Genomic DNA, 20,671 nt, shown 5'->3' on the forward strand with positions numbered 1-20,671 from the left:
AATACCACACACACCAATGGCTCCCAAAGCATCTGTCTCACCCTGACCTCTTCTCCAAGTCCAGACTCATACAGCCACTTGCTAACTTGGTGTCTTTACCTAGACGCTAACAGGTGCCCCGGAGAAGGCAATGGCACCCCACTCCAGTACTCTTGCCTGGAAAATCCCATGGATGGAGGGGCCTGGTAGGTTGCAGTCCATGGGGTCTCTAAGAGTTGGACACGACTGAGCGACTTCACTTTCACTTTTCACTTTCATGCGTTGGAGAAGGAAATGGCAACCCACTCCAGTGTTCTTGCCTGGAGAATCCCAGGAATGGGGGAGCCTGGTGGGCTGCCGTCTATGGGTTTGCACAGAGTCGGACACGACTGAAGTGATTTAGCAGTAGCAGCAACAGGTGCCCCAAACTGATTGTGTCTAAAACAGAATCCAATTTTCATCCTGAGCCAAACTCAGTTCTCCTCTAATTGAAATAATTTCAAAAAATGATACTATCATCTTCCAGTTGTTCAAGTGAAAAACTTGGTATCATAGTGTATAAGTATATATTTATGGCTGTGATTATTTGTTTTGGTTCTGAGTCCCTCACTAGTCTGTGAGTTCCATGAAAGCAGGAACAGTGCCTATTTGGTTCACCATTATATACCCAGGACTTAGCACAGTGCCCAGCATGTAACAGGTGTACAAAAAATATTTTTTGAAAGAATGAATTTAAAAATGACTACAAAAAAGAATAAGATATAATTTTTGCTCTCAAGTTGTCTAGAATTTTATTAGAGATATCAGAGGTCCATGTGTATGATAAAGACTACTTAAAAAAGTACAAAATTAAGTGTCAAAGTAAGTAGTAATAATTTAGGAGTTTAGAGGCAGGATGATTAGGGGAAACAGTGGGGATGGCTCAGTTTTCGATAGGTGGAGATGAACATGAGCATTATAGCAAGCAAAGGCCTGGAGTGGAACTTGAGTTGTTTAGGGGATGGTGGGGAGACCACTGCAGCTTCAGAAACCATTTCAGAAAACAAGCTCCTCACTTTGGATTTTCTGATGAATAGACTTATTGGTAGGTAGAGTACACGGCAGTATGTTGTAGGAAGAAGTACAGCACTGCAGCAAACTGGAAGAGCCCTTTCACACTGACAGATAACCTAAGAATAAGGCATTTGATAATCAGTCTTTTATTTGGGCATCAGTATAGACAATTTTATTAAATGCAAACTTTTGGCATACAAATAATCAGAAAAATTTAAACAATGTGATTTTGAAAATTTTTCTCTGCAGTTGAAGAGCTCACTCATTATGCTTCAGAGAACCTTTGATCTACTAAGTAAGAACAAGACTGGCATGACTATCCAAAGCTAGTGATCTTAAGGACCAAAATGGTAGAGATATGTGGAACCAAAAGACAACATCTTGAAGAAAACCAGAAGATGAAGGATTTGAATGGTCATAGGAACATTTCAATATTTTCTCATTATTCATACTTCTAAGATGAACATTCTTTTTAATAACAGTTATTGGAGAATTAGCCTCTGACAGCCTTAAGAATCCATCCTTTCATTTCTTATACATAATTCTAAGCTGTGAATTTCTCCAGTGAAGCATGAAATATTTTGTGGATTTGAAGTTCTGTGACACAAAAAGAACTGAGTGGTATGGCCTCATTTTCACAGTGAGGTTTGAAGTTTGATGCTCTAAGTTTATCTGTTAGCACAGAATTAGTTTGCATCCATTAGGCTGTTTTCACAGGTAAACATTAAAGAGGATAAAGAAGACAACGGAAGAAGCCTCTAAATCATTATTATCTTTGAAGGATCAGTTTTCAGGCATATATTATAACATAGCTTTGTGTACTGTAAATATTACAGTGTCTTCATTTATTTAGCAAGGAAATTCAATAGTTGAACCTTTTGAATCTGCATGTTGATGATTATCTGAAAGATTCTTCAGCCATGTCGTGTATGAAGGAAATAGGTGTTTCTTCAGGTGGCTGTCAGAGGTGCAATTAGCTTGCCTCTTCATACATCAAATGGCAGAAGAGTCCACTTCAGAAAAGGAAACATGTAGGATACCAACCCTCAAAATGAAGAACTGTGCTCTGAGTTTTAAAAAGATTATGTTAAAACCTGGGCATTTTAGTGTCGGAGCAAATGCATACTTGAACCAAGCTTGGCTTCAGCTTAGCAAACTTTTATGATGGAAATGAGCCATCTGATTGAAAATAATTTGTGGATTACTTTTCAGTAGCCATGTATGGCTTTATTTACTCATTCACGTGTGGCTATAGTCAGTCAGTTGTAAGCCAGACACAAACTTTAACTCTTTAATGAAGATTCTGGGGGGCATTATCTCCCAATACAAGTGCACTGACAAGTTGTAAATCAGACAGGAGCTTTGGCTCTTTCAAAGTTGTTAGGCATATGTGTCTTAATACAAGTTATGTCCCTGGAACAAGAGAGAGACATTGCAGAATAATTTGTATATATTCTTACTGTTTGAATAACAATTGTCTTTAAATGTTTTTTTGCCCAGAGTCATCCAAGCCACATGGGATTGCTAAAGTCATTTTTGCGATGCCCACAGAGACAGAAAAGTATTGACTGGATTAGAGGAGAACCAGGTTTCTCTGGGTGAATCCCAACTAACCTACCTACCAGTGTAGGTACCTGGAGGTTTTTTGATAAGGATTTATGAGGTGTCTGACTGTGAGCAAGAATGACTGGATTGTCACTCTAAAACTTGTTCTCTGTTAAGTTCACAAAAATGGTCAATAAGAAGCTGAATATTTTTGTGATGTTTCCTCAAAACTTGTACTTCATAAAATACCTCAAAAGAAAGTTACCAAAGTTGCTTTATAAATTATGACTAAATATGTATGCATTCAATTAACTGTATTTGAGCCTATGTAAACTGAGTATAAATAAAATCCAAAATGTCTAAGTTGTTTTTCTTCTTTTTCTGTCAAACCCTCCCCAAACTAGAAACCCTGTTTCAGTAAAAATATATACATGGGCCGACACGCTTTAAAAATTTTTTGTGCAAAATTAAAACCCAAAAAGGACTCTCATCCTAGGGCAGTTTTTATTTCTAATATGCAGCCTGCTGGTCTAATGCAGACTGCTTGCCGGAAATCATGAAAATGAACAAGTTGGATAATTAACAGATCAAGGACAGGGATGGGCCTTTAAGAGAAGGTTAGCGAATTTGGGGGCGGTACATCGGTAACAATTCGCGGTGGAGAGCTCCACCAACGCCTGTTGCTGTAGTCTCACTGAGACTGGCCGACCCACGGCTCTCCTGTACTTCGGAAACCCTCCCGGCTCCGGGGTTTCCCGTATTTCCGCCTCCGCGCCTTCCCCGACCCGAGGCTCCCGAGGCTGCCCCGCCCACGCACCGCCCGCAGGCACCCGCGGGGCCGGGCGGGGTGGGGCGGAGGTGCGGGGCCAGCCCGGGGCCCGACCGCCTGGACCGGCTCCGGGAGCCCGAGCTCGGCTCCTCCGCGCCCCCGGGCGCCCGGGCCGCGGGCCGGGGAGGGGCCTCGCTAGGGCAGGGGGGGCCTCCGCACGTGCGAGCGGGCGGGGATCCCCGGCGCCGGGGGCGGGGCACCCGGAAGCTCACGGACCTGCGGCGCTGAACCCCGCCGGCCCTGGGGCGGCGGGGACGCCGCGGGGAGGCGGGAGCACCGCCCGGGCGGCGGCCGGCTGTGGTCACAGGTGGGCGGCAGCAGAGAGCGGAGCCGGGGTCCCCGAGACTCCAGTCATCGCGCCCGTAACCCAGCGGAGCAGAGATCCCGGAGCCGCGTCCGCGCCCCGGGAGAAGCCAACCCTGCTGTTCTCCGCCTCGGCCTCTTTGGCTGTGGCCGCACCTCGGCTCCGGAGCGCAGGTAACTTCCCTCCCAAGGTCATTCTTCGGGCTGGGCGGCGTGGCGTTCTCGGTCCGCCCACGTTCTTGCGATTGACGGGGGCGGTAGAGGCGCGCCCAGCCTGCTGAGGAGAAGCGGGGCTGGACGGCGACCCCGAGCGTTGACCGAGCTCCTCTCCCGAGCCGGGTCGTCGGCCCCAGCGGGTAGACGCTTTGTTTCCGCCCGCAGCCCCGAGGGTGTTTCCATCCGCACCCAAGCTTCGGGCGGGGACAGCTCGGTTCTCCCCAGCCCGCACCCGCAGGTGAGCGCAGCCACCCGCGCCCGGGCTGTCCCGGGCCGCGTAGTCGGCTGTCGTCATGGGAACCGCTGGTGCCCAGACGGCGCTGGTCCTGGATCGGGGGTACCTGGCATTGAAGGCAGCTCGGAAGCGGCTGGAGCCCTAGAGCTCTGCGTCTGGCCAAGGACAGCCAGAAAATCCTGATGAAAAGGGGACCACCTCCCCCTCGTTCTCATTTTTTAATTCTCAGGCGTTGGTGGTTAATCAGAGATGGAAGTGGATGTGTTTACGAGATGTGAGTTGTATTCGTTCCACTTTTCTTTCTGAGGGCTTCGTGTGCCTCGTAGTGACAGGTGGAAATCACGACCCAGAAGGGCACTATGAAGCCAGTGAAGAAAACCAAAGCGGAAGAACCTGAATTGGAGCCCCTGTGCTGCTGCGAGTACATAGATCGAAATGGGGAAAAGAACCACGTGGCTGCTTGTTTGTGTGATTGCCAAGATCTGGACGAAGGGTGTGATAGGTAAGCACTGTGTGTTTCTTGATACTGACCCCACCGGCCCTTTTGAGAACTACTATGTATACTTGGCGCTTAGCCATCCAGAACACTAGAATTTGCTCTTCATTCTGTTTCTACTTATCTCCAACTGAAAGTTGTCTTTCTGTGTCAAGTGTGAGGGCTTGATAAAGATGAATCATTATTCAGTAGTGCACAACTGTCTGTTCAGCCCAGTTTATTAGGAGTTATTATTTCTCATTTAAAGGGAGAAGATGATGGAGAGAACAGGCAGATAATGAAATAGTAGACAAGTTAAATTGTGTAAAAAAAGAAAATGCAGGCCAGTACAATCTGTAAGTTTAAAATGAACACATTAGTACCAGGAAGTTCCTACATTCTCAGTGGTCTCAGCATTCAGAGACTGACACCTTGGGACTGGCTTGCACTTGGCCACAAAGGGCCTTGAGGGTTGAAAAATCGGTCTCACCCTTCTTTCTGGGGAGGCTATCCAGCAAGAGGCATGATCCTACCCTGGACGGGTTGTTTTCAGCATGAGCAGCAGCACTATCCTGATTGATGCTGTTACATTTGGCTTTTATTTTCACCATTATCCCAAGTGATGAAAATTAACTATCCAAAGAACCAGTTTCTAACATCACTGAAAAAATTTTGTACCAAATAGTAATAACCTGGTCTTTATCCATTTTCTAAGTAATTACGTATTTAAAAACTGTTACCACATGGAAAGCATAGTGTGGGGAGGACAAGGATGGAGGAGACTTGCTTTCCCCATTGGTAATTGCTGCTGCTGCTGCTGCTAAGTCGCTTTAGTCGTGTCCGACTCTGTGCGACCCCATAGACGGCAACCCACCAGGCTCCCACGTCCCTGGGATTCTCCAGGCAAGAACACTGGAGTGGGTTGCCATTTCCTTCTCCAATGCATGAAAGTGAAAAGTGAAAGTGAAGTCGCTCAGTTGTGTCCGACTCTTAGCAACCCCATGGACTGTAGCCCACCAGACTCCTCTGTCCATGGGATTTTCCAGGCAAGAGTACTGGAGTGGGGAGCCATTGCCTTCTCCACATTGGTAATTACATCTGGTTTAAAAAAAGTCAATGAAATGGTATATTGCTGACTTACATCTTGGGTGTGTTAATCTTGCCATGAGAAGCATTCCTGGGGACTACTGCAGTCTAGTATTCCATAACCCCTTTATAATTCTTCCTTGACAGTGTGTATAATGTCTTATTATTGTTTAGTGCTAAGTTGTGTCCAGCTCTTTTGCAACCCCATGGACTGTAGTCCCTAAGGCTCCTCTGTCTATGGGATTTCCCAGGCAAGAATACTGGAGTAGGTTGTAATTTCCTTCTCCAGGGGATCTCTCTGATCTAGGGGTCAAACCCATGTCTCCTGCATTGCAGGTGGATTCTTTACCACTGAGCCACCTAAAAGGCCCTGTATAATCTTTTACAGGTACCTTTAAGTATAGGTTCTTTAGACTTAGGTAAAATCCTAAGATTTTCCATCCTGAGAAAATGGAGCACTTTGGACTAATGAATGGAGAAATGATGCCTTTTCTGTAACCTGCATCACTCAAAACCACTGCTTTTCCATTAGCCTTCTAACTCTTCCTGCCTCCCAACCCTTGAGACCTGAGCTGCCCCTGAGTTCTCTTCTCTTCATATCCTTCTCTGGAGATGAGCTCCCAGCGTTTCCATAAACGTGCTGCTCTGTATGCCTCCCGTATAATTAGTTCCCATTCATTTCCAGGTCTAGCCCTATTCTTTAAAATTCTAAATTTCTAAAATTGATGTTATCCTTCCTTCAACTGTTCCTTTCCATAATAGCCTAAGTATGCAAAAAATTCAACAATACCACCTGTCCACCAGACTCCGTCATTTGAGTCATACTAGTGTGATCTCTTTTCTCAGCTATTTGTAAGGCAACCATTTTGCCTTTTTGCATTTCTTTTTCTTAATCACCGCCTCCTGTACAGTGTCACAAACCTCCGTCCATAGTTCTTCAGGTACTCTGTCTATCAGATCTAATCCCTTGAATCTGTTTGTCACTTCCACTGTATAATTGTAAGGGATTTGATTTAGGTCATACCTGGATGGTCTAGTGATTTTCCCTACTTTCTTCAGTTTAAGTCTGAATTTTGGCATAAGGAGATCTCTTCAAGAAAGTTAGAGATACCAAGGGAACATTTCATGCAAAGTTGGGCACAATGAAGGACAGAAATGGTATGGATCTGATAGAAGCAGAAGATATTAAGAAGAGGTGGCAAGAATACACAGAAGAACTATATTAAAAAGGTCTTCATGACCCAGATAATCACAATGGTATAATTACTCACCTACAGCCAGACATCCTGGAATGTGAACACAAGTGGGCCTTAAGAAGCATTACTAGGAACAAAGCTAGTGGAGGTGATAGAATTCCAGTTGAGCTATTTCAAATCCTAAAAGATGATGCTGTGAAAGTGCTGCACTCAATATGCCAGCAAATTTGAAAAACTCAGCAGTGGCCACAGGACTGGAAAAGATCAGTTCTCATTCCAATCCCAAAGAAAAGCAGTGCCGAAGAATGCTCAAGCTACTGCACAATTGTACTCATTTCACACGCTAGCAAAGTAATACTCAAAATTCTTCAAGCCACGTTTCAACAGTACACGAACCATGAACTTCCAGATGTTCAAGCTGGATTTAGAAAAGGCAGAGGAACCAGAGATCAAATTGCCAACATCCATTGGATCATATAAAAAGCAAGAGAGTTCCAGAAAAACATCTACTTCTGCTGTATTGTACGCCTGACTGTGTGGATCATTACAGACTGTGGAAAATTCTTAAAGAGATGGGAATATCAGACCACATGACCTGCCTCCTGAGAAATCTGTATGCAGGTCAAGAAGCAACAGTTAGAACTGGACATGGAACAATAGACTGGTTCCAAACTGGGAAAGGAGTACGTCAAGCCTGTATATTGTCACCATGTTTATTTAATTTATATGCAGAGTACATCATGAGAAATGCTGGGCTGGATGAAGCACAAGCTGGAATCAAGATTGCTGGGAGAAATATCAATAACCTCGGATATGCAGATGACACCACCCTCATGGCAGAAAGCGAAGAAGAACTAAAGAGCCTCTTGATGAAAGTAAAAGAGGAGAGTGAAAAAGTTGGCTTAAAGCTCAACATTCAGAAAACTAAGATCATGGCATCCGGTCATGATCACTTCATGGCAAATAGACGGGGAAACAATGAAAGCAGTGAGAGACTTTATTTTGGGGGGCTTCAAAATCACTGCAGATGGTGACTGCAGCCATGAAATTAAAAGACACTTGCAAAAAAAAAAAATAAATAAAAAAAAATAAAGTTAAAAAAAAAATAAATAAATAAAGTTAAAAGACACTTGCTCCTAGGAAGAAAACCTATGACCAACCTAGGCAGCATATTAAAAAGCAGAGACATTACGTTGCCAACAAAGGTCTGTCTAGTCAAAGCTTTTTTTCTCCAGTAGTCATGTATAGATGTGAGAGCTGGACTATAAATAAAGCTGAGTGCCAAACAATTGATGCTTTTGAACTGTGGTGTTGGAGAAGACTCTTGAGAGTCCCTTGGACTACAAGGAGATCAAACCAGTCTATCCTAAAGGAAATCAGTCCTGAATGTTCATTGGAAGGACTGATGCTGAAGCTGAAACTTCAATACTTTGGCCACCTGATGCGAAGAACTGGAAGAGACCCTGATGTTGGGAAAGATTGAGAGCAGGAGGAGAAGGGGATGATGGAGGATGAGATGGTTGGATGGCAATCACTGACTTGACGGACATGAGTTTGAGCAAGCTCTGGGAGTTGGTGATGGACAGGGAAGCCTGGCGTACTGCAGTCCATGGGGTCGCCAAGAGTCGGACACAACTGAGGGACCAAACTGAACTGAGTGTGATCTCTACGCTTCCTGACGCTACCCCCTGCCCTCCTGAACTGGTTTACTCTCCAGGCGCAGGATGGGTTTTGTGCTGCACTCAGGTCTCTCCAGGAGAAGGCAATGGCACCCCACTCCAGTACTCTTGCCTGGAAAATCCCATGAGTGGAGGGGCCTGGTAGGCTGCAGTCCACGGGGTTGCGAAGAGTCAGATACGACTGAACGACTTAGCAGCAGCAGCAGCAGCAGGTGTCTCCACAGAACGCCTCCTTGCCTTCCTCCCTACCCAGATGAGTACTAGCCAGCATCAAGTTCCAGCACAGATTCCCTTTTCCACAAAGACCCCTGTGATGACTCCACCCAGAAATGTGTCCTCTCTTCTGAGCATACTTTACAGTGTTGGCCTGTATAGTTCATTGGGCGATTTTATTATTTTGTCACTTATCTAATATTTCTTGAATTCCTGTGTTGTCTTCACAACTAGATTGTAAATGGTTTTTTTGAGAGTTTTATGTCTCGACACCTACCCAAGTCTAAACAGTACTTAGGTGGAATATGTGTGTATTCCTGTGTATTTGTTCCATGTAGAAATAGTTCTGTTAAATATCTAAATATTTTATCATTTGAATTAAAAAATTATACATGAATCTGTAAGGCTCTTGTTTAATAGTAAGGAAGTTAAACCCTTGGCCTTTGGCATCTTTTATCATTTACCTTGCTGTCTGGCCTGCAGTGTGGGGTGGTTTTTAATTCAACAAACATGTACCATGGGCCTTCTCTGTGCTCTTTCTGAATAGATGGATCACGTGTAAGTCCGTGCAGCCTGAGACCTGTGAAAAGATCATGGACACGATCTCAGACCGCCTCCGGATTCCTTGGCTTAGGGGAGCCAAGAAAGTTAACATTAGCATCCTTCCCCCACTGTTCCTGCTGCCTGTCTTCCTCCGCGTGGCTTCCTGGCATTTTCTCCTTGGGGTGGTGGTTTTGACCTCCCTCCCCGTGCTGGCTCTGTGGTACTACTACCTCACTCACAGAAGGAAAGAACAGACTCTGTTTTTCCTGAGCCTCGGACTGTTCTCTCTGGGCTACATGTACTATGTGTTCCTGCAGGAAGTGGTCCCCAAGGGGCGTGTGGGGCCCACTCGGCTGGCTCTTCTTACCTGCGGGTTATTGCTCATCCTCTACGCCTTGTACAGAGCCAAGAAGAATCCAGGCTACCTCAGAAACCCAGCACACAATGACAGGGCTCTAAGTGGCAGCCAGGTCGAATGCCTGAACAGAAAAGGGCCTGAGAAGCCCAAGGGGTTCCCCAGCGCAGATCTGTCTGGCGGTCTCAACAACCGCGCACCCAAGGATGAGACTAAGGACTCCCCGAGGACGTCGGCCGGAAGCCCGGCCAAAGGGAAGGACGACTGGTGCGCCAAGTGCCAGCTGGTGCGGCCAGCCCGGGCGTGGCACTGCCGGATCTGCGGCATCTGTGTGAAGAGGATGGATCACCACTGTGTCTGGTATGTTGGAAAGATCTGGAGGCTTGCGGAGCCTACAGAAGCCCTCCTGAGACTCGCGGGGCGTGCTTTCCCTTTGTTTCCATCCTCGTCTCTCCCGCTCCCAGCTTTACACCTTGTAGATATTTGTGGGCTGTATATGGTGTTGCCACTTAGTCATCAGTTTTTCGAGCTTCACAAATTTAGTTCTTTTCAGTCATTTCCTGAAGGTGTTTTTTTTTTTTTTTTGGGCTTTCTCTTCTTAGCTGCCCCTCATTTTCTCCTTACTAAGAGAGAGGTATCTACAGTTGAATGACATTTAAAAAAAGAATGTATTAGAAGTAATACAGGTGCGTCTCCCTCACAGAGCTTAGGAACATGTTCCTGTACCTCTAGGTGACTCTTATCCTCTGACTGTGTATTCTTCCATCATTTAGATGTACCAGTGATTTCTAGTCTACATTCTTAAGGCTCTTCCAGATAATTCCCTATTTGGTTATCTGTGCAGAAGTGGGCTTTTTTGGGGCACTTCTCTGCTGCCCAGTGACAAATGAGGACACCTGAGGCCCGTAAGATGTGAAATGTGACTTTTAAAGAAAATGTTGCAGCTTCACTGACTAAATCTTAAAAGGGGTGTGATTCACTCAGATATGAATGTTCTCAGTAGCTTGTTCACAACTTTCTTGCTCTTGAGGCAGTCACAGTCAGTGAATTACTCTTTTTACGCCTAGCATTCTGATCATGTTCCACTCTCCCTCTTAGAAGGGGATGTGGAAAAGGGTGCTGACCGCCCGGACGGCACAGAAGCGGACCTTAAGTTCAAGGCTTGTGAACAGGGACAGCTGTTTTTCTGGGGCTTTGGGCTTTAGGAGTAAACAGGTATTTTCATTTTTAGGTTTTCTTCTTCTCTGTCTTCATCATTTATTCTCATGCATGCCTGTGTATGTGCGTGTGGGTTGGTGGTGGTCCATTTGCAAGCGCTGGTTTGCAGAGGGCCTGACAGCCTCGCTTATGAGATCTCTGCCCATGGATTATCCTGATGTGCTCGTCCACGTGCCCTGCAAACGGCCATGACATGGAACTCTGTACGTGACAAGTAGTCTGCATACTATTGAGCTGTTCTCCAGCCCCACACTGCATTTCTAACCTCCTGGGATCTTTTATTAATATATGTATTTAATAGGGTTTTTTTTTTCCCACACTGTGTAATACTTCTGATTTAGCATTTTTAAGTTTTTATAACTCTGATACCATCTTATCCTTATGGCAGTGATGACAGTGTTAACTCTTAACACTGGGTGACAGACCTCACTAATATCTAGAAAAATTTCTTAGCTGTGTTTTACTTTTCACGTACTCTTGTCCCTAAACTAATGAGATGATTTCTCTTTGCTAAGATTAGAGAATGTAAGAGTACATCTCTCAGCAGACAAAATTTTAATTCCCTAAAAGTGGAAAACAGGAGAACACATTTTTTTTAATAACTGAAATGCATACTATCCCTGTATTAAATGCTTTCTTGTTTATTGAGTTACATAGAGAACTTTTAAAGACATGTTTGCTTTCTTCCCCCTTGTGCTGTTTTGAGGATAAATAGCTGTGTCGGAGAATCAAACCATCAAGCATTTATACTTGCCCTTTTGGTCTTCCTGCTCACCTCGGTGTATGGGATAACGCTGACCTTGGACACCATCTGTACAGACAGAAGTGTCTTCACAGCTCTCTTCTATTGCCCTGGAGTTTATGCAAATTACAGGTGAGATCCCCATACAGGGGCCCCTGGAAGAGGGAGTGGATTTGCAGTCAGCATAAGGGGCTGTGATCTGCGGCTGGGTGAGGAGTTCTCACCCAAAACACGGGACAGGTTCTAGGGGTGCTGGGTAGCCCCAGAATTGCTAGTACACAACTGTGCAGTGGATATGTGCATTTTTCTCGGGTGATGTCAGAAGGAGCGCTGACCTTAAAAAGTGAGGAACTAGTGCTCTCCAGGTAAGACCAGGCTTACTCAGGGACTTCAGGTGACCACTGGCATGCCAAAGGTAGCTGAAACTGCAATAACTCTCAGTCTCTGGGGATGAGTATCAGGGGATGTTTCACTTCATTGCTGCTTTCTGGTGCTCTGTAGCCCAGTCTTAATTTATTGCTTCTGACCCTTTTCTGAAATGCTTACAATCTCTATAACCTTTCTTTTCTATTTAACCTCCATTGATTTTTTTTTTTCTGTTCTACTTTTTTTTTTTTTTTTAATCACCACTCATGATCACTATAGTATCTAGGTCAAAATTTCCTTCAGCGTTTTTAGGTTGGGGCCCATTTATCTAGTGTGAGGATTGCCATGTTTTAACAGAAGCTGGAATTTTTTTAGCTTTGGCCTAGCCCCCCATCCCCCTCACTCAAAACTCTGCTTTAGGACATTTATCACAAGCCACTAAGAATAGTAGTTACTGAAGAATTTCACCACCTATGAAGACTCAACATAAAGAGGAAAGGACACTCTTAACCCGAGGAGGGCCCGTCTGTTCTAATGCCCATGAATGTCTGGGTCTGTAATAGCAAGGAGCAGAGCTGTCCATGGACTGGTACAGACAAGCGCCTGGGCAGACAAAGCAGACTGTCCTGAAAACAAAGAGTGAGAAGAAAGAAAAGGACCTTGAGGGTCCTTGTATGTTAGTAAGCATGAGTTTTTAACCTGTGGGCCTCATAAATGAAACGAGGAACATAGTCCAGCTACTATGTTCTCAGTGCTGTGGACCAACGATTCACGTCTCCTCCCTGGGTCTTAGTTGTTCTCATCTTTGAAGTGCTTTAATCATCCCTTTCAGCTTAACAGTGAAGATTCTGAACCAGTTTCCAGCTAACTCATTTGCACATGTTGACCGAAAATAACCAATTGGCAGACATCAGATGAGCTGGAAGGGGCTTTCTTGCCCCATGGGGTTTTGTTTGGTTTGCAGAAGTGGGGTTTGAAATGTGGTTGTGCTCCTGATGCTCCTGTGGAGCTGACCAGGAAAGGGCTGCCTGTGCGGGGAGCTGTCCTCTGACTTGTGCTCAGCAACCTGAGAGGACGGAGATGAATAACCTCAGCATTGCTCATCAGAGAAGGCAATGGCACCCCACTCCAGTCTCTTGCCTGGAGAATCCCATGGACAGAGGAGCCTGGTGGGCTGCAGTCCATGGGGTCGCTAAGAGTCGGACGCGACTGAGTGACTTCACTTTCACTTTTCACTTTCATGCATGGAGAAGGAAATGGCAACCCACTCCAGTGTTCTTGCCTGGAGAATCCCAGGGACGGAGGAGCCTGGTGGGCTGCCGTCTATGGGGTTGTACAGAGTCGGACACGACTGAGGCGACAGCAGCAGCAGCAGCAGCAGCAGCAGCAGCATTGCTCCTGGGTTCCCACCCACAGTTCCTGGAGGGACGTTTTCGGCAATCTCATGGCGCCTTTATTTTCTTCTGCATTGAAAACAATTTAGGAATTATTCATTCAGCAAACAGATTTTGAATGGTGTTGTGTCAGGTATTGTGTTGGTTGTATGGGGGCTGCAAAACACACAAAACGGTCCTTACTGTTCCCGTTTCACACCCTAGAAAAGGGGGCACCAGTAATGATAAAATAGGACATCTTAATAGTCATAAATGAAGCAGGTATTGGCATTCCGAGGATGGGAAAGGTGGGGTAATCAGAGAAGGTGCCAGAGTCCTTAGGAGTAAGTACTGTGTGTGTAAAATGGTACCATGCGGACGGCTTTCTCAATGTGAAGCGTTGGCCGCCCTGACCTGCCTTTCCCGTTCCCAGCTCGGCTCTGTGCTTCACCTGCGTGTGGTACTCTGTGATCATCACGGGGAGCATGGCCTACATCTTCCTAATCCAGCTGATAAACATCAGCTACAACGTGACCGAGAGGGAGGTGCAGCAGGCCCTGCGACAGAAGACGGGGCGCCGGCTGCTCTGCGGGCTCATCGTGGACACAGGCCAGTACAATCGGGGCTTCCTGCGGAACTGGCACCAGTTCTCCACCCTGGGCGTGCACCCCTTCCACCACCCTGCCGAGGACATTGTCTGAGTGCCTTCTGTACGGCTCCAGGGGTGGGGGGTGGCTCCTCCCTCTGCTCCCTTGCGTTGGACACTTCGGTACACGCAGGATGCTCATGTTTATCCCTTGTTTCCTAAAGGCATTATAGGGCCATGCTCAGGTTTAGGCACTGGACTGGGAAGAAATGAGTTTTTCTGACTTCATAACTTAAAAAGAGATTTTTATATCTAAGAGGTAAAAGTAGAGCCATTCCTTTCCAGTCACCTTACTAACTAAGTCACCATAAGTTGCGGATTGCTAATGCACAAACGGATAGAAGCAGTTCCCACCCATTACTATGGGAGAAAGAGCCTTGGATCAGGAGAGTTTCTAGTCCCTCTTTCAATTCTGAATAGCCATGCGACCCTCAGTCAAGCCCCTTCGCCGAGTCTCAGGTTTACCTGTCAAGTGGGTACTGATGCCTGCCCTGGCTACCTCACAGAGCGGATGTTGGGGGGCGGGGGTCCCGTGAGGGATGGGTTATGTTAGAAAACACAGAAAAAACAACTAAAGCACTAGAGAGGTATGAAGTATTATTAGGAGAATCCTAAGACTGGAAAAAATATTTGTAGGTCAGAATACTGAAGCTAGTATTATTGGAGTAATCCGTTTTCAGCATTTCAGAGTGAAAAACAGATCCTCAAATACCATGTTGTACAGTTAGGGGAATTTCTCTTTCTGAGGTATTAGATGTTAACTACTCAAATAGATGACCAGATGGATTTATGCTATCATCTGATATTGAAAGGATAGTTGATGATTTTAAGCATAATTATTACTAGTATAATGTACAGTGGTCATGAGTTTAGGTGATGAGTTCTTATATTTACCTTACTTCTTATGTATTTATTCTGTTTGGATTTACTCCAAGTAACTCCAGTAGGCATCAATGTTTTTTCCTTCCCATGTTTTGCCTGGTCAGGTGCTTGCACACTTGTGACAATGACTGGACAAGAACAGACACTCCTGTGGGAAACAGTTCACTCTCTTTCTGGGTAGGGTGGCTGGTTATATCAAGGGCTTGACGTTTTTGTTCACGTAAGTAATTCAGATACTGTCAGCAACAGCACTAAGTTGCAAAAACCAGTCTTTTGGCGTTCACATTGTTCTGGCATGAGCTCTATTTGAGCGGCTGATTGATGTCTTCCCACTTAACTTGCACCTTCTTCTCATTCACCTTGCCCAAGATAGAAGTGTCTCACTGGGAGAGAAGAAACAGGGTATATGTGGTTTCCACTAATTAATAGATTACTGTTCTTCCTTAGTTCTTCCTAAATTGTTTCTTTAATCATATCTCAAAATGGAAAATGTATAAAGGATTAACTATTTGGCATGGGCCCATTCTGCCATAGAATTAAGATGAGGCAATTGATATCACATGGGGAAAATACCCTCTTGAAATACTTGGTTTTGCACCTGTACTTCTTTATAAAACCCCAAAGAATTCATGAGTTCTTAAATTTGCCTTGGCTTATAGCTTAACGTAGGAAAAATATTTCCAGCTTTTTCAGTCTTTCTGTGTGTGCTGCTGTAGCAAGAGGTTTATAAAGGTCGAGAGGAAACATTGCTACTTGTACATCTCTGCCCTCTGCAGCTGGCACCACCCCTAGTCCTGCCATTAATCAAGGCTCTCCTCAAGACACAAACCACATTTTTATACAAGCTTGTCATTGCTCTCCCCAGAGATGGACTGTTTAATGAATGATAGACTCCATATTACATTGATGATGAGCCAACGAGCAAGTCTGGGGATGTTAGCAGTCTGTGGTTTGTATAGTAATGCCCTATCCCTGGCCCAGAATCAGGCATTTATTTGGAATTCATTGGAGCTGATATAACTAATTTCTTTATGTATGGGTTGGAGATAAGAGAGAGTAATAATGTTAAGGACAGCACACGTGGCCAGAAATCCCTGATTATAGTCTCCTGAATGCCAGATTCAGAGCCAACTCAGATTGTTTAGCAATTGATAATAAAATTAACAGAAATGTTAGGATAGTCCGTAATCTTGGCCTCTGGCCAAATCTTTAGCAACAATGAAAATACAGTGTGCTGAAGATGTGTGTCTGCTCAGAGGCTCAGTTGTGCCCCTTTTGTGACCCCATGACTGTAGCCCCCCAGGCTCCTCTGTCTATGGGATTCTCCTGGCAAGAATACTGGAGTGGAATGCCATTTCCTCCACCAGGGGATATTCCCGACCCAGGGATCACATCTGCATCTCTTATATCTCCTGCATTGGCAAGCAGATGCTTTACCACTGGCGCCACCTGGGAAGTCCCCAGCTGAAGATGAGGAGTACTCAAAAGACCAGACTGATCTGAGAGAATGAGGAATGATCACCATCTTTATAACAACACACCCCCAATAGGGTTACCTGGATGGGCAATTCACTGTTTTCCCTCACTCAGATAAGGACTTTCTTTGCATATTATTCTGGCTGATTGTAATTAAGGTGCTTGTTTGAAGTTCTTTGAGAACTTCATGATTGGCAGTTTATAGAAGAAAGCACAAACCTTTGCAAAGCTCAGTGGTTTTGTGGAGGTAAAAGCCCATTGAAGTATTTGCACCAAAAGGAGCAGCAGCCAAGGGACTATCTGTGAGCAGTTTCTGTAGACTCTGAGACGTCCTTTAGCTGTACTCCTGGACTTTCAAGCCTTTTTACCATCTGGAACCATATGAGGGATTTTGTTCTTTTAAAGGACAAGGTCTCTGTGAATGAATGATCCCCAGAGAATGGTGGTGGTAACCGTGGGGAATTGCCCAGCAAACCTGAAGCCCATAGTTTCCTGGCCGTAGGAGCAGGCTTGCCCCAATGTGGTGCAGACAAGTGGGTCTCCCCCTGTCACCCCACATCCTCAGCCTCTGTTAAACATACTGGATGTGGAGTTTACTAAATGATCTACTGTGATCTGACCACTTATATTATGGTCATGCCACTGTGTCCTCTTCCTGGGGAAGAGAAAGTGTTCCACTTGGAAGAGGGAGAAACCATTAAGGATCAGGACTGCATAAAGGGAGAACATCCTTCAATACTCAAAAACGTTTCTTATGCTACCCAAAGAGTACTTTGTGGTTATTGCTGGTCACACCTGAAGCAAGCTGACCATCCGTTGACAATGCCTTTTTGGTAGGTTTCTCTGATGCTGCTGAAGTCAAGCCTTAAGTGTGTTTTGGGAATGCTGGGCTGCCCTTCTCATGTCAGCCACCCGTGTGTGTGTGTTTAGGACCCTGTAAATCTTTGCTTTCCAAGTAGTGGTGGTTTCCTTTGGTGAATGAAGTACTTGTCTTCCACTGTACCATCTGCCTAGCAGAAAGACTGCTACGGACTTCCTCTTATGCAATAGTCCTTGGTACTTGTAAAATTTTTAGCAAGAAAAAATTTTCTATACTAGAATCTTCCACTGCCAGAAGACACAATGCTGGTAAGGTTCTCTGTAAGAGTGACCATTTGCTTAATAGGCTATTTCCTTTGGGTAGGCTGTTAGCTTTTTTATTATAAAACTCAACTTACATAGGCAAAAATATGACATCTTGAAGCACAGTTTTAACCAGGATGTTTAAAAATTAATGTTTTGTGAGGTTTAAGGTCTCTTTAAATTAGGTAAGTAGGTTTATATGACAACTTCATTTTAGCCATATTTTGGTATCCTGTATTTTAAAAAGCATTTCCTCAAATAAGAAATGGATAATGGAAACTTTTGCTTGAGGCACCTGTTTGGAAAATGGTTTTCTCATCAGCAGCTTGACAAGTGTGCCATTTTGTATTAAACATTACAGACGTGATGCAGGTGGTGAATGAGAACTAAGCTTCACTTAATGCTGAAGAAAATTCAGTATGTTCTTGTGGATGTTTGTTGTGACTAATACAAACTTTTTGCAAAATCAGCTACATTTAATCCTGTTTCTAATGGATAGTTATTCCCACTTCAGTTGGCACAAAGCTTTTCACTGTAGTAGCAGCAGCAGGTCAAAAACTGGTTGAACAGAGACCTTCTTTAGGGGTTGTGACTATTTCCGTCAGGCCTGTGACTTGTCACTACTCTAACCTTCCTGATGGCATCTTTTACTTTTAGAAAAATCATACTTTTAAGAGCAAAGCTTTAAAACCACAGCTAGTCTATTCTAGTTATGGATGCAACTAAAATCTACTGTTTCTTCAGATGGTGCCACTGACAAGATGCTGTGTTACAGAACTCACAAACTCATCATGTTGTGATCCTATAGTCTGCGTGATTTTGACAGTTTGAGTTGTTAGGGCTTCTGAGCCTTTTCATTTGATTGCATTTCTGGGTCTGATTTTAGACTAGAGGAAGCCCAGGCAAATTTATTTAATATTATATTTCATATTTAATGTAACTAACTCAGCAACGCTAGAGGGGATTTCTGAAGCCAACTCTGGAGGCTGTGGGCTAAACGTTTTGCACTGTTTTTATACTTGTATTCATATCCTCTTATCACCTCAGACACAAGGCCTTTCAAATGGAAATTTAAAGACTGACTGCCATTCATGTAAAATAATGTACTGTGACCAAGTTGTTTAAATGGAAAATAAAGTGCTTTCTTTAAGGAAAATAGTTGATGCTTCTTGGTTTGTCTCCTGAACTCTTGAGCCTTAAGAAAGGCCTGCATTAGAGCTGGGCTGCCTCTCTGGCTACCTGTCCTGCCCATGCTGTGGACGGAAACTGCCCCCAGCCCTCAACTGTTCTTTTCCTTGTGGTTACTTTTCCAGTTGTCTAGGCTGGGGATACTGCTTATTCGGGCATTGTACTAGCAACAATGTTTCATTTGTTTTTGGCTGGGCAGCATGTGCAAATTTAGTCCCCCAGAGATCAAACCTGCCTCCCCATCCCCCCTCCACTGGGGCTTGGAGTCTTAACCACTGGACTGCCAAGAAGTCCAGCAGTAACATTTTATTTATTTATTTATTTTTCCAGCAGTAACATTTTAAATCATATCTTTTTTTAATTGGAGGCTAATTACTTTACTTTACCCACCTTTTGGCCTTTGGCCACCTGATGTGGAGAGCTGACTCATTTGAAAAGACCCTGATGCTGGGAAAGATTGAGGGCCGGAGGAGAAGGGGACGACAGAGGATGAGATGGTTGGATGGCATCACTGACACAATGGATATGGGTTTGGGTGGACTCCGGGAGTTGGTGATGGATAGGGAGGTCTGGCGTGCTGTGGTTCATGGGGTCACAAAGAGTCGGACACGACTGAGTGACTGAACGGAACTGAACTACTTTACAATATTGTAGTGGTTTTTGCCACACACTGACATCAATCAGCCATGGGGGTACATGTGTCGCCCATGCTGAACCCCACTCCCACCTCCCTCCCCATCCCATCCCTTAGGGTCGTCCCAGTGCACCAGCCCTGAGCGCCCTGTCTCATGCATTGAACATGGACTGGCGATCTATTTCACATATGGTAACATACATGTTTCAATGCTATTCTCTCAAATCATCCCACTCTTGCCTTCTCCCAGAGTCCAAAAGTCTGTTCTTTATAGCTGTGTCTATTTTGCTGTCTTGCATACAGGGTCATTGTTACCATCTTTCTAAATTCCATATATATACATTAATATACTGTATTGGTGTTTTTCTTTCTGACTTACTTCACTCTGTATAATAGGCTCCAGTTTCATCCACCCTATTAGAACTGATTCAAATGCATTCTTTTTAATAGCTGAGTGATACTCCATTGTGTATATGTACCACAGCTTTCTTTATCCATTCGTCTGCTGATGGACATCTAGGTTGCTTCCATGTCCTGGCTATTATAAACAGTGCTGCGATGAATATTGGGGTACACGTGTCTCTTTCAATTCTGGTTTCCTCGGTGTTTATGCCCAGCAGTGGGATTGCTGGGTCATATGGCAGTTCTATTTCCAGTTTTTTAAGGAATCATCACACTTTTGTTATAGTTTGCATTCCCACCAACAGTGTAAGAGGGTTCTCTCTTCTCCGCACCCTCTCCAGCATTTAAATTGTATCTTTATGATACAGCAGCAAGAAATTGTTAGGTCATTTACTAAGTTTCTTGCTAAGTAGGTCATTTTCTAAGTTATTTTCCTGTGTCTCTTCAGAGGGTTTCTATAGGTAGGTAAAAAGTCCTTGCTGAAACAATCAGAATGTGGACTGCTGAAGACTCAATTTCTACTGATGCTTGAGGTGAAATCAAAGCAAAATAAAGCTTAAGAGAGAAAACTTAAGCTTTCTGCAATTTATTTATTTAGACCCCTGGCAGGTTTATATGAGGGATCCACCCTTCTTTATCTACTGGCTTGGCATTAAAACAAAATTGGTATTTTATTTCTGACTGCTAATACCAGCCAGTGTGCTAAAGATAGGTGAAAACAGATTGTGATTTAGACAGGAAGAGGTTAACTATGAGTTGCTTTTAGTCCGTTTCTTTAGTGGCCATTAGTCTTAAGAGTTTTTAGATGATGACTACAATCATATTAAAGGAAAAGATAAGTGAGAATAGGGACACTGGAAGAAATAAAGCTCAAATAGTGTTTTTTTTTTGTATCTGAGTAAATCATAATACATC

At 44.4% G+C, this 20,671-nt stretch overlaps 2 protein-coding genes across 8 annotated transcripts in view; both read left to right on the forward strand.

The window, feature by feature from the left end:
- The window catches only part of GRAMD1C (GRAM domain containing 1C), a 99,824-nt gene extending 96,884 nt beyond the window's left edge, over nt 1-2,940 (forward strand). For all 5 annotated transcript variants that reach the window (XM_061427196.1, XM_061427206.1, XM_061427190.1 and 2 more), the window contains one exon: nt 1,282-2,940. In XM_061427196.1, coding sequence (XP_061283180.1) covers nt 1,282-1,362 — 81 coding nt within the window. In that variant the 3' untranslated portion in view covers nt 1,363-2,940. The remainder of the gene's footprint in view (nt 1-1,281) is intronic.
- An 852-nt stretch (nt 2,941-3,792) lies between these two features.
- ZDHHC23 (zinc finger DHHC-type palmitoyltransferase 23) lies at nt 3,793-18,688 on the forward strand. 3 transcript variants are annotated; one of them, XM_061427271.1, is made up of 5 exons: nt 3,793-3,883; nt 4,487-4,662; nt 9,357-10,067; nt 11,632-11,799; nt 13,840-18,688. In XM_061427271.1, the coding sequence occupies exons 2-5, from the start codon at nt 4,520-4,522 to the stop codon at nt 14,105-14,107; spliced, it is 1,290 nt and encodes a 429-aa protein (XP_061283255.1). In that variant the 5' UTR covers nt 3,793-3,883; nt 4,487-4,519; the 3' UTR covers nt 14,108-18,688. The 3 variants fall into 3 exon arrangements, with proteins under 3 accessions (XP_061283255.1, XP_061283249.1, XP_061283263.1); XM_061427265.1 differs by having other exon boundaries at nt 3,795-3,883; nt 4,468-4,662; XM_061427279.1 differs by having other exon boundaries at nt 3,795-3,883; nt 4,468-4,662; nt 11,641-11,799.
- Nucleotides 18,689-20,671: the final 1,983 nt, after the last annotated feature.

This window comes from Bos javanicus, chromosome 1, assembly GCF_032452875.1.
Source record: "Bos javanicus breed banteng chromosome 1, ARS-OSU_banteng_1.0, whole genome shotgun sequence".
Lineage (NCBI taxonomy): Eukaryota > Metazoa > Chordata > Mammalia > Artiodactyla > Bovidae > Bos > Bos javanicus.